This window comes from Etheostoma spectabile, chromosome 23, assembly GCF_008692095.1.
Source record: "Etheostoma spectabile isolate EspeVRDwgs_2016 chromosome 23, UIUC_Espe_1.0, whole genome shotgun sequence".
NCBI classification, from domain to species: domain Eukaryota; kingdom Metazoa; phylum Chordata; class Actinopteri; order Perciformes; family Percidae; genus Etheostoma; species Etheostoma spectabile.
The window spans coordinates 18,898,973-18,913,215 of record NC_045755.1 but is presented as its reverse complement, the minus strand read 5'-3'; the positions used below and the strand labels follow the sequence as shown (position 1 = coordinate 18,913,215).

The 14,243-nt window shown below is 45.1% G+C and overlaps 1 protein-coding gene across 1 annotated transcript in view; it reads right to left on the bottom strand.

Moving 5' to 3' along the window:
• The window catches only part of celf2 (cugbp, Elav-like family member 2), a 234,019-nt gene that overhangs the window by 182,617 nt on the left and 37,159 nt on the right, over positions 1 to 14,243 (bottom strand). The window contains exon 2 of the mRNA XM_032505261.1: positions 6,665 to 6,700. Within this exon, the coding sequence (XP_032361152.1) occupies positions 6,665 to 6,700 (36 nt within the window). The remainder of the gene's footprint in view (positions 1 to 6,664; positions 6,701 to 14,243) is intronic.

Genomic DNA, 14,243 nt, shown 5'->3' with positions numbered 1-14,243 from the left:
GTGCGTGTGCGTGTGCGTGTGCGTGCATGCGTTTGCAGGGGATTTTGGGGTGTCTGCAGCGGCGGTGATGTCGGTGGTGAAGGCAGAGAGGAAGTAAACACACGCTCCGGAATGACGCAGCTGTGTGGCGGATTAGTGTGTAACACACATTGTTTGTGTGTGTTGGTGTGTGTGTGTGTGTGTGTGTGTGTGTGTGTGTGCGTGTGTGCGTGAGTCTGTGAGTGTGTGTAAGCTCCTGCACCAGTCACAGCCTCGCCTGTTTTCTCCAATCAGAGAGAAAAACAAAAGCAAACTATTTTGCCTAATTATTCACAGGCACAGTCGTGGTCTCTTTCTTCCTCCTGACGCGTTTTGCTTCTTCTCCGCCGGCATTCTTTCGCTCTGTGCTTGGATCTCGTTTTTATGATCTCGGGCTGATTTAGCTGCTCTGTTTGCCTGTGAATACCATCAGGTGTGAGCTTTAGACTGATACTATTTAGGGCCTTTAGCATTCAAAATTAATATCATTTAATTCTGTTATGCACAGCTTTTGGAGAATTTATCATCATACCATTTTATCTCTTCTTTTCCAGCACTACCAAAAGGTCAAAGTCCTTATTTAGAAGTTAAAGTGATAAAAATGATGAAATGTAAAAGGAACAGTTGACTCTATAGAGCCATAGAGGTACTTAAAGGACAGCATCAGTGGTGTGCTATCATCCTATTACAATTGCATATTATTTACAATACTGCGGCATATTTTCCAAATAGACAGACAGTTTTTGAATGGATTTTTTACCATTACATCCAGTTCATTTCATTATAGAATGAACATCAGCTCACAGAGACTTAGAACTGGCTTCAAATAGATTATCCATCACTGGGAACATTGTCACTTTGGTCTTTTTGTTTTGTTTGCCACTGTATTGTTAAAAGAAGAAGCTTTGAAGAGACTGTAGACTGTATGAAAGATATGGACTTCGGTTTGAAAAAGCCTTGAGTTCCCCATCTTGGTTTTTTGAAGCCAGAAGGGACCATACTTGGATGGAAGGGGTGGAGCTAGGAAGGAGCAAGGGGTGGATCTGACTGAGATGGCAACGACGTGTCAATCACAAGGTAGCCACGGCCCTAAAGCACACTCAGCTTTACCGTCTCTTTCACTCTAAATGGGACCATCATCTACAAACATCATGCTGTATTGAAGAAGACTTGAAACAGGAATTGAGACCATAAACTAGAAAGGTCATTTTCTCATAGACTTCCATACAATTAGCCTTCTTGTAGAAACCAATGGCCCTTAGGAAGAATGGGTGTTTAAGGTTTAATTTCCCGATGGCTTTACTTTTTTCAACCCGGAGGTTGATGCTTTCAAGAAACCAGCGGTGGAAGAAGTATTTTGATCCTTTACTTAAGTAAAAGTTATAATTCCACACTGACGAATACTTGGTTCCAAGTAAAAGTCCAGCATTGAAAATGTTACTCAAGTAAAAGTGGGTAGATAATATCAGGAAAATGTAAATAAAGTACATCTTCACATTTGGATCAGAAAGGTTCTGTCAATTGACTAAGTGTTTCCTCGTCTAATCATTCCCACTATAATTGTAGGTTGTTATATTGTTGGGTAGTTTCATATACAATAATCCATCCATCCATCCATCTTCATCCGCTTATCCGGTATCGGGTCGCGGGGCGCCGCTCCAGTAGGGGACCCAACTCCCTTTCCCGAGCCACATCAACCAGCTCCGCATGGGGGATCCCGAGGCGTTCCCAGGCCGGTGGGAGATATAATCTCTCCACCTAGTCCTGGGTCTTCCCCGAGGCCTCCTCCAGCTGGACTGCCTGGAACACCTCCCTAGGGAGGCCCAGGAGCACATCCTTACCAGATGCCCGAACCACCTCAACTGCTCCTTTCGACCGAAGGAGCAGTGGCTCTACTCCGATCTCTCTCGATGACTGAGCTTCTCACCCTATCTCTAAGGGAGACGCCAGCCACCCTCCTGAGCCCCATTCGGCCGCTTGTACCCTGGATCTCGTTCTTTCGGTCATGACCCAGCCTTCATGACCATAGGTGAGGTAGGAACGAAAATTGCCCGGTAGATCGAGAGCTTTGCCTTCTGGCTCAGCTCTCTTTTCGTCACAACGGTGCGATAAATGGAATGTATACCGCACCGGCTGCTCCGATTCTCCGACCAATCTCACGCTCCATAGTCCCTCACTCGCGAACAAGACCCCAAGGTACTTAAACTCCTTCACTTGGGGTAAGGACTCACTCCCCACCCGAAGAAAGCACTCCTTCGGTTTCCTGCTGAAACCATGGCCTCAGATTTAGAGGTGCTGATCCTCATCCCAGCCGCTTCACACTCGGCTGCGAACCGATCCAGTGAGTGCTGAAGGTCCCAGACCGATGATGCCATCAGGACCCCATCATCTGCAAAAAGCAGCGATGAGATCCCGAGCCCACCGAACTGCAACCCCTCCCCGCCCGACTACGCCTCGATATCCTGTCCATAATATTAAACGGATGGTGACAAAGCGCAGCCCTGGCGGAGGCCAACCCTCACCTGAACGAGTCCGACTTACTGCCGAGAACCCGGACACAGCTCTCGCTTTGGTCATACAGAGATTGGATGGCCCTAAGAAGGGACCCCCTACCCCATATTCCCGCAGCACCCCCCACAATTTCTCCCGGGGACCCGTTCATACGCCTTCTCCAGATCCCAAAACACAGGTGACGGTTGGGCATACTCCCAGGCCCCCTCCAAGATCCTTGCAGAGTAAAGATCTGATCCGTTGTTCCACGACCAGGACGGAATCCGCATTGTCCTCTTCAACCAGTTTCGACTATCGGCCGAACCCTCCTTTCCAGCACCTTGGAGTAGACTTTACCAGGGAGGCTGAGAAGTGTGATACCCCTGTAATTGGCACACACCCTCTGGTCCCCCTTTTTGAAGAGGGAACCACCACCCCGGTCTGCCACTCCTTAGGCACCGTCCCAGACTCCACGCAATGTTGAAGAGGCGTGTCAACCAAGACAGCCCTCCACACCCGAGCTTTCAGCATTTCTGGACGGATCTCATCAATCCCTGGGGCTTTGCCGCTGTGGAGTTGTTTGACTACCTCAGCGACTTCCACCAGGAATTGACGACAATCCCCCATCATCCTCCAGCTCTGCCTCCACCAAAGAGGGCGTGTCAGCTGGATTTAGAGTTCCTCAAAGTGCTCCTTCCACCGCCCTATTACCTCCTAGTTGAGGTCACACAGGTCCCACCCTTACTGTATACTTGGATGATTCCTCGCTTCCCCTTCCTGAGTGGCGAAGCGTTTTCCAGAAGCACCTTGGTGCCGACCGAAATCCTTCTCCATGTCTTCTCCGAACTTCTCCCACACCCGCTGCTTTGCCTCTGTCACAGCAGAGCTGCAGCCCTTCGGGCCCGTCGGTACCCTGCACTGCCCCGGAGTCTCCGAGACAACATATCCCAAGACTCCTTCTTCAGTCGGACGGCTTCCCTGACCACCGTGTCCACCAGGGTGTTCGTGTTTTACCGCCCCTTGAGGCCACCTAAAACCCTAAGCCACAGCTCGCCGCCGCAGCTTTCAATGGAAGCTTTGAACATTGTCACTCAGGTTCAATGCCCCCAACCTCCACAGGATGCACGAAAGCTCCGCCGGAGGTGTGATTTGAAAGTCGTCGGACAGGGGCCTCCTCCAGACGTTCCCAGTTTACCCCACTACCCGTTTGGGCTTACCAGGTCTGTCCGAGTCCTCCCCCACCCCCTGACCCAACTCACACCCCAGATGTTGATCAGTTGACAGCTCTGCCCCTCTCTTCACCCGAGTGTCCAAAACATACGCCTCAGACAATGACCGATTATAAAATCGATCATTGACCTTTGGCCTAGGTGCTCTGGTACCAAGTACACTTATGAGCCCCCTATTTTCGAAAGGGTGTTTGTGATGGACAATCCATGACTAGCACAGAAGTCCAACAACAGACAACCACTCTGGTTTAGAGGAGGCCGTTCCTCCCAATCACGCCTCTCCAGTATCTCCATCATTGCCCACGTGTGCATTGAAATCCCCCACAGAACTATGGAGTCCCCTACTGGAGCCCCATACAGGACTCCATTCAAGGTCTCCAAGAAGGCCGAATACTCCGAACTCTTGTTGGTGCATATGCCACAACAACAGTCAGAGTTTTCCCCCCCTCACCCGCAGGCTTAGGGAGGCGACCCTCTCTTCCACGCGGTAAACTCCAACGCAGCGCGCTCAGCCGGGCTTGTGAGTATCCCCACACCCCCGGCGCCTCACACCATCCAACTCCGAGAGTAGACAGAGTCCAACCCCTATCCAGGAGAACGTTCCCGAACCGAGACTGTGCGTAGAGGTAAGCCCCACCAGATCTAACCGGTAGCGCTCCACCTCCCGCACAAGTTCCGGCTCCTTCCCCCACGAGAGGTGACATTCCACGTCCCCAGAGCCAGCCTCTGCCGCCCGTTCTGGTCCGTCGAAGCCCCTGACCTTCGCTGCCACCCATATAGCAGCGCACCCGACCCCTTTGGATCCTCCCACGGTGGTGGGCCCATGGGCTGGAGGGAGAGGTGCCACTTTGCTTTTCGGGCTGTGCCCGACCGGGCTCCGTGGCAAACCCGGCCACCAGACGCTCGCTCACGAGCCCACCGCTGGGCCTGGCCCAGACGGGGGCCCCGGGCTTCCTCCGGGCGGGGTCTCTCTATCCCTTCCGTGCTCAACCATCGAAGTCTTGAACCATTCTTTGTCTGGCCCCTCCCCTGAGACCTCTTTGCCATGGGAGACCCTACCAGGAGCACAAAGCTCCAGACACACAGCCCTCATGTTTCATAGGGACACACAAACCTCTCCACCACGATAAGGTGATGGTTCCCGGATACATACATTGTATTTTAAAATCTACATGTATGTTGTGTGCAGATCTTGATTTGAAAAGTAACTTAAGCTGTCGGATGAATCTAGTGGAGTAAAAAGTTCAATACTTCTCTCTGAAATGTAGCAAAGTAGTAGATGTAGAAAGTGTCAAGTACAGTACAAGTACCTTAACATTTGTACAAAAGCACAGTACTTGAGTAAATGCATTAAGTTAAATTCTTCCACTGGAAGAGACCGATATCATTTTCACATCTAACGTACTATTTGGTACAATATCTGAGATATAATATGAACCTACTGTGTTTTATTTATCCTTTGTAATAGATGCAATTTCACCGGAATACAACCCTTCATTCAAAAAAATACTCAAACAAAAGAGATTCCACTCATCTCAACGACTACTCAGAGAAGCGCATGTTCACCAACTCGACTACAGCGTGAGAATTCATTGTGACTCAAGCATTATAATCTCACCCTGTTCTTATATGAATTATTTAAACAAAGGAACTCATTAAAATGGTTAAAGACCATACTACAGCCACACCTGCTGATGCATTATGGATCCTATACAGTACATGCTCATGAGACGTTCCATTAGTAAGTCTATCATCAACACTTGCACCTGTAGTTCATACTTTCTTATATTTAACCCTCTTGTTGTCCTCTCAGCCCATTTTCAAAACTTCTATATCAGAAATATGGGCTTCTTTTTAATCAAATTGCCCAAAAGGTATGTACAATTGCAAGTACTTGATCACTACTTTTATTGAATTTTGGGCTTTCCATTTTATAGCATTTGATTTTTTTTTTTAAATGGTTTCAAAACAGTCTCCTGACTTAACTTTGACATACACACGTCTGTGAATATCAATCAAAATAGGTTCCTCTAATATTAGTCTAAATAATTCATAATTTTCAAAGAATTCCAAAAATTACCTAAAATGCCCTAACAATAAGTGTAAAAGTATTGTTAATAAGATGTAATGTTACTAACATAACAATAACATAATTAATACTAACATAGGTAATTTTAGTAAATTTGCATTGAAAACCTTGAAAAATGATGACAAAAACATTGAAAAAAAGCGCCAAAATTGCCGAAAAAAAACCAGGAGGTACAAAGCAAGGTAAGAGAGTTGCAAAAGTAAGTCTTATCGGATTAGAATCCAGATCACAAAGCATTATAGGTGCACTGCAATTGTTTACGAGTGTTCATATATAATGGTAAATGGTTCAAAGAGGTGAAGGAGTTTTCCTTCACTACTCCTACCATCGCTCCCCGTTATAGAAGAAATGGGGGTGCATTGATCGTTTTCAAGGCAGGATATTCATCCTTTCCCTGTTAACTCTGCCTCTGATGAGAAATAGGTGCTGCTATTTTCAGATCGGCCCTTATTTAAACCTTCTCCCTCTCCCCCTCGCTTGATCCGTCGCTCTGTCGCCAAAGGCCTCGGTTTAATGACCCACCTTGGCCGTACATATGAGCAGCGCCACATCTCTCCTTTGCCATTTCCAATATTTCTCTCTCTTTATATCTCTGTCTCTCTCTACCCACTAACTAACTAGTCTCATCATCTTCCTCCCGTCCTTCCACATTGCCCCACCACCCCCCAACCCCCAACAAGGCTACCAACACCACTCCAGTGTTGAAGCTAAAACACCTATTGATGTAGTCGGTGTGTTTTGGCCTGAAGCCTGGAGATACACTGCATGCCTCGCTGAGGACGAAACCGAAGAGACGGAGTGTGGTGTTAAAAAAGGAATAAAAGACGTGAAACCGTACCTTTGTATCGGCCCAGAGAGGTCACTGGCGTCCTGCCTGCAAGACAAAAAGAAAATAATTTGTGAAAAAACAATGAATAAAAAAAAGTCACATAAACACAAGTATCAAAAAACAATTGACTCCTTTTTCATGTGGGTTTTTGAAGAAGTTAAACATCTCAATTACACTATTGCAGAACAATTTTTTGTCACTTTACGCTGATGACACTCTGCTATTTATCTATACGGCGGGGTGCAGTCATGTAACTGCCAATCAGACTTGTTAGTGTGTTTTGAGGCGGTGGGAGAGTCCCGTACAGTTAAAAGGAAACATCACTGCCTCTATCGTCCCACAACAACGCTTTAAAAACACCAAACACAAGCACTAATTGGCCCAGGAGATTGCGTAAAACTTGTTTGCCAGACAACGAAGCACAGTTGATCTATCTCGCTTGAATCTTTTCTTCACCTCTTTCTCCGTTAAGTTGCCTTCAAGTGCGGTCGGAAACATTGTGATCTATGGAACGATCTGACAGAAAACAGTAGTTGTAAAACATAAAGTCTACTTGTGCTACATTGGGGGGTTAACAGGACGTCACACAAATGGGCCGTTTCCTTGACACTCCCCCCACCCGCAACCCTGCTACAAATTGCCGGATTGCTGTTTCACTGCCTGAACGCAGCATAAGAAATCTCCGCTGTGCTGGAAGTGAAAAATATACTCTCTTTTCCACAGCTAGTGTCTTCTGAAGCTTACTGTATGTAATATAGTATTTCACAGTGCCTGTACAACATTGTATAATGCTCAATGACAGACTCTGTGACCTTATTCCGATTTACTTTCCCTCGCATACATAAAAGACAAGGAAAAAGCATCTTATTGAGGGTGAAAAATGTAAACTTGAAGGTAAAAGTTTTAGTGTGACTTGCAGAGGTCCACAGGTTTGGAATTTAGATATCAGCAGCTACTACTGATCACGTATAGTATTCTCACAGCGATGGGGACGACACTCTTTAAACAAACAGCTTCTACTGAAACTGAAACCATTTTAAATACGTTCATGGTAACAGTCAAAGATTACAATTGCATCATTTGTATATGATGCCCCGTTGACTGCTGCCCATTTCCAAACAGAATATAGTATGGAGCTTTGTAGGTTTAACTTTAGTGAAGCTACTTTTGTTCAACTTGGAATACTGGAAGTAAAACAGTTGAGTGCCAATGAAGACAGTGTTTCTGGGAATATGATACAAATCACAAGATACCGGCAACAATCACACACACACACACACACACACACACACACACACACACACACACCACACACACCCCCAACACAACACCACCACCCACACACACACACACACACACACACACACACACAGAGCCAATAAATAGTAAATTGGTCTTGTCTGTCCTTGGGAACAGAACAGAAACTTGTTCGTTCCACTGGGTTTTCTCCATAATTTCCTGCTGTTTCCTTCTCTCTACTTCCCTTTTTGTTTCATTTCTCCCTCCAATCCTCTTTTCCTCTTCCACTGCATGTAAATAAATTGGTCCCCAGACCCCACCACTAGACACTGTGTGTGTGCCAGCATTACACTCAATGCGACACAGACACACACAAACACACAATTCTCCAGAGCTCAGAGCTGCAACCGAATTAGCCCGCCTTTTATGTCACAGAGGTAAATAAAATAATAATGAACTGCGGTCATTAAGCACTGTTTGTGTCCCTGTGTGTATAGCGTGTGCGCCAGAGAGAGAGAGAGAGAGAGAGAGAGAGAGAGAGAGAGGGAGAGAGAGGGAGAGAGAGAGAGTGTGTGTGTGTGTGTGTGTGGGTGTGTGTGTGTGTGTGTGTGTGTGTGTGTTATGATGAAATGCTTGAAAAAACTCCTTGCTCCTCCTAAACACAGTGGCCAATCACCGCTATCACCACATTTTGCATTGCAAAGCAACACTCATGCTGTTTCATCTCTGACCACAGAAAACTCATCCGTTACACCCCCCGCCCCACCCACACCACACACACAACCCCACACACACACACACACACACACACACACACACACACACACACACACCACCTCTGATTAAGTCCATTCTCCCCATGCAATGAATTATGAAACAGAGTAAATGGAACATCAAACACACACTGTTTGCGCACGCATGCAGACAGACAGACAGAAAGACAGACAGAGACAGACAGACAGCTCAACTACTACACATCTGTCATATTTTTGAATCTACATACATATATGTACAAGCGAAACGTTTCCACTCCACGGATCTCATCACTTATTAACTCGCTGCAGATTTAATGGAATAGTTCCAAAGATCCCTAATAAAACTTCATTAAAGTAAATGTTATGAGTTTGACGACACTAAAGACAAGTTATTAACTTGCCATAAAGTCGACGATAATGAAAACATTTAAGACTTAAGTTTATATTTGTAAGTTTGGGATTTTAGGAAGTGCAGTACTTGCTTGTTACTTGTCATTTACGCTCATGTTCACTTAAAAAAGTTGTCTTTTTGTCTGACCATGGTTGACATAACTCCACTTCCTTCTGTTTTTTTGCCCTTTTTTTTTCAGTGAAGACAATCAAATCCACAAACAGTGGAATTGCATTGAGAGCATATGGATTGATATACGTGAGCTTTTTGAAACTTCACTTTAAAAATCAATCTCAGTGGGTTTTTCCACTGCTATTCCCTTTCTTATTTTTTATGAAGCCTACCTCTGCCGCACAATCTATGTGGTATTTGTTGTTATATAACGTCCTTTGTGCTAATAAACTAAACTCAGTCAAACAATGTGGCGTCTGCTGTGACCGTGGGAATTTGAGTATTTCTTTCTTTCTTTGTCTGTTCAGGCACGCCGGCCATCTCTGCCAATGCTAACTGCCACATTCTTCCCTAGTGCTTCTAATAAAGATGGACTGATGACAGATTAAATGATTCTTTATGGGTTTAGAACATTCCCCTTCCTCATTGGATTACCTCAAAAAAGCTTACTTCCTAATGCGTCTTGAGTGTCTCCTTAGAATGTTTGATTAAAATTGTTCTGCCCGACTACAGTGCAACAGTATCATAACTGTCATGTTGCTGACATTACCAACGTTCAATGTTCCAATACCCTTTAAAATCCAATTGGATTACCTCAGAAATGCCCTGGCACAAGGTTTTAAAACAAGGCTGTTTGTCTAAGTTCATAACCGGTTTAGAGAAACATGGTTGACACAGGACATTTGTGTGGAAATGTCTTTAACAAAAGCCTTTGCAGAAGTCTAAATTTCGACTGGAACTTTATAATTGACTACTTTAGGTCTGAACAGTATTACCCTTTCATACATTTTCCACTTAGCTGCCCGACTACAGTGCTACTTAAAAAAATAAAAAGCCAATTAGGATTTTGTTGAAAGCTTTCAGATGTGATTTCAACCGTATCACTTGCCCCTTGTTGGTCTGCACAAGACGACCCGACAAGATTTGGGTCAGAATTGATCACTGGGATGGAAACAGATGGGAAAACAGTGTCCAGGTGGAAACAAGCCAGGCGTATGCTTCACGACAGACAGCTTCTTGGCGCCGCGTATGAACCCGAGCACAAACTCCTGCAGGCGCCTCGCCGCCGAGGGCCTGACGGAGACGTAAAACGAAGCTGAAATGTGAGGGACTCCTAGAGCGACCATGCCAGAACCGGCGCAAAGACGGAGCAGGTGGCAGGATCCGGCGAGTAACAGGGGCATATTTGGACACACATACATACACACACACACATACAAACACTCTGCATTAGTACTACATGAAGGGAGACGCTACGAGCCAGCTGTCACGACACTTTAAACACCATCGATGACAAGAGCATTCCCACACTGGGAGCTTTTAAAGTGATTTCCCCCCTCTGTCTCTCTTTTCCTTTCAACACACACACAATATTAAAATATTGAAAGTGACATGGATGCTTTCATTATGGTGTAAAACACAGGATGCCATGTCACACCCTTGTGGGATTGGCGTTAATCCATTATCAATGACACAAAAAAGGAAGTAAGAATCAGAGAATGACTTGCACATGCACTGCAGTAACCGGGTTAACGTTGAATGTGCATCCGAATTTTCCTGTTGAGCTGTGGAAACGTTGCTCAGAGAAGTTACTCTTTTTTGGTATTGGTTTTCAATTTAGTCAAAATGTAGGGGAACATCTCCAAATTGCTTTTTTTTTTTGTCTGAATAGCGGTGTCAGATTACATTTATATAACAAAAGAAAAGCTGTTTATTGACTGATGGATAATATTTGGACAGTCTAAAATGGCCCTGAAGGCCTCCTTTTACCCTCTAAAAAGGTTCTTTCCATCATCATCATCATCATCGTCATCCTTCCTGCAGCCCATGTGTGTCGTTCTAACACTTTTTGTTTCAAACACTTCTCACCTGCCTCTCACATATACACAACCTGCTTCACATTCTGTACCCACAATCCCCAACCAATCAACACATCCGAACGCACACATCTTTAAAAGTCGATAAATACACTCACACACTTGACTTTCACACCCTACCAAGATTTCCCACTTCTTTCTTCATCCTTATCTTATCTCCATCGCAGGTGTTTGTGTGTGTGTGTGTGTGTGTGTGTGTGTGTGTGAGAGAGTGAAAGTGCGTGTGTGTGAGACACAGCCAGGTTCTTAAGATGATGTCAGATGTGGGCTGCTGGCCCGCCTCCTGATGGATCTAAACTTTCCCATTGGAGGATGAGTCTCGTGGACTGCCGTGCCAAGGCGCTGGAGGGGGGGGTGAGGATTGGATGAAACAGATACCTGAGCGACACCAGCGAGCTGCCATTTCATTAATCATCCTCTGACTGATGCTGCATTCATGGTGTATCGGCAAAGACAACGCGGAGTGACTCAACGGTTTATAAAAGCACTGACTCAGATGTGGTTGTGTATGTGAAACCGCCATCAAATCACTATTAAATCCCATTGTATGAATTCAAGCTAATTACAGGCTTCCATTCGCCGCCAGCGAGGGGACAACACGCTTTCTACTTCAGCTGCTTTCCTATTGGTTACAAAATACAAATGCAGCATTGGCGTTTCCTAATGAAAAATAAACATCAGGATTGTTGATTTCAGTGTGGAAACTATACAAACTCAATGATATAATAAAAGATTATTTAACAGTCTATTCAATCAGCATTTCAAATGTAACTGGTCTACAGTTTGGCGCAGCAATCGCTTGGAAATGGCCATTTCCTCGCAATACGCGGCGGTAAAACTGAACCTGTGTGTGCTATAAAAAGGGTCTCAAACAAGTGCCGCAACAGGCTTCATTTACTGTGTGAGCGTGTGCGTGTGTGGGCGTGTACAAGCAAGTGCACGAGTGTTAGCAGGGATGCATGCGTTCATGCGTGCATGTGTGACATATTGAGGACATTTAAATGCAGTGAGAGAAACGACCTAGAGAGCTACAGGGTGAACAAAAGGGAGAAGTGGTAGTAGAGTGTTAGGCCTCATTTGCCTCGTGATATTTAAAGGGTATGCAAGCCGGTCACAGTGCACACACGCACACACACACACACACACACACACACACACACACACACACAAGTGTTGCTTTGTGACCACCTCAATCGTCACAAAACTCAAACTCAGTGAGGGAGAGACTCCTGAATCATCTATCGTGTCTCTGTGGAGAGGAGAGAATACCTCCCCTCTTTTTGTCCCTCCCTCTCTCCTCCACTTTAATAACCCCCCCCTTCACTCATTGACACAACCCCCACTCCTCCCCCCCACCACCCCCCCCCCTCCTTACTAACCGCAACAGATCAGCTCCATTAGCCCAGACCTCCTCACACATGCAAATGAGGCCGCCGTTATGGAGGCACACGTCACGCATTACTGATGGCGCACTCCCGACCTGTCACTGCTCACAACACAATAATTTTGGAAGATTGTGCTGAGATGTACATGTTCTTATTTATCTGTTAATTTGATATATATATATATATATATATATATATTCTAATATGTTCAAAATAAACAGAGAGAGAGAGAGTGTGTGTGTTACAACAGTGTCTAAATTGAGATGCATTAAGGTTTTGATTGGGGCGACGGATACGATGCCAGTGTGTGTGGAGCCGAGAACAAGGCCATTACCGGGGGGCTGGATGATGACATCGTGCAAAGTGAACATGGAAGGAGGACGAAAGGTTGGAGGAGAGGAAAATTAGATGTGAGCAGTAGGGCCGCCCGCATAAAGAATATTCAGCATAAAGGATGATTGAGATTTTGTGATTAGTTGGCACCGTGGTTTCTAGTCTTAGACACACAGCTGTTTTCACATTTTTTTCCCCCAGTATAGTCTGCAGTCAAACCTCATGGAACTGCACATTTTTTTCAAGCTAGTGACTTTCAGGATAAGTGTTTATGTATGTCTGTTAAAAATCCTTTTACAGTAAACTAATAGTCTGCATTTAGTTTTTGTTACGATGCGGTAAATACAGGTAACATTGAATAGTTGATTTATTGAAGAAATATAGGTTTACTAGCACTAGTAGACAGACAGCCAGGTTCAGGTCCATGTAGAGTAACAGGAGCCCCCAAAGCAAAAAAAAAAAAACACACAGGAGAAAAAGCAGCATAGCAACTATTATGGTCTGGCAGGGAATGAATGGAGGCGGGCTGGTATATGAGAGGCTGATGAGGAAATGAGATGCAGGTGAGCAAGTGGGCGGCGAAGGTGAACAGGTGTGTAGATGCATGGAGCAATCAGGTGATGGTGGAAGGAGGGAAAGTCTGGGGGCACCTGGTGGACGGATGGAAAAAGGGTAATGAAGGTAATGTGACTGGAGAGGAGAGACAGAGGGACAGACAGTGACAAGTTGACTCGTATTTAGAGACCTGCTCGTCCCCCTCCGACCCACCTGTAAAGTATTTTTCTGTACTGATATGCATATCTTAAAACACACAAATATAAAACGGTCCAATTTGCAGGGATAGATTCCACTACAAGTAACTGATCAAATATATGTTTTAAAGCTTTAGTGCGTAACTTTCTGATAATAATGAACATCCGTTACATTCAAGCCATTGCCAAATGAGTTGACACAAAGTTAATTAACTCTCTTAATATAATTCTCAATATGACTGTGTTCAGAAGATCGTGTTCTTCGGCAACTTTCCTGCACAAAAATTCGAGTGAAGATATTAACCTCTGCTGAAGAGTCCATCATGTTTTTTTTTTAATCCTCCGTGTCGTCTATGGCTACTAGCAACTGCGTGGGGGAGGGGAGGCGGCTGTGAACGCGTGCATCATGTGGACGTGCGGACAGTGTTGTCGTCATCACTCAGAATTCCTCATGGGAGAGACAGAAACTACGCACTATAGCTTTAAGACACCTAACAAATTTAGAAAGCAATGACATTGCACTTTAAATCAAAGTATCAAATTAAAAATTGCATTGTGAGGAACAGTTGTCAAGTTAAATTGCAGTGGAGCATCCAACTGACTAGAGGTTTGATTGGTGCATCATTGTAGGTGGATGGATGGATGGATGGATGGATGGATGGATGGATGGATGGATGGTTGGTTG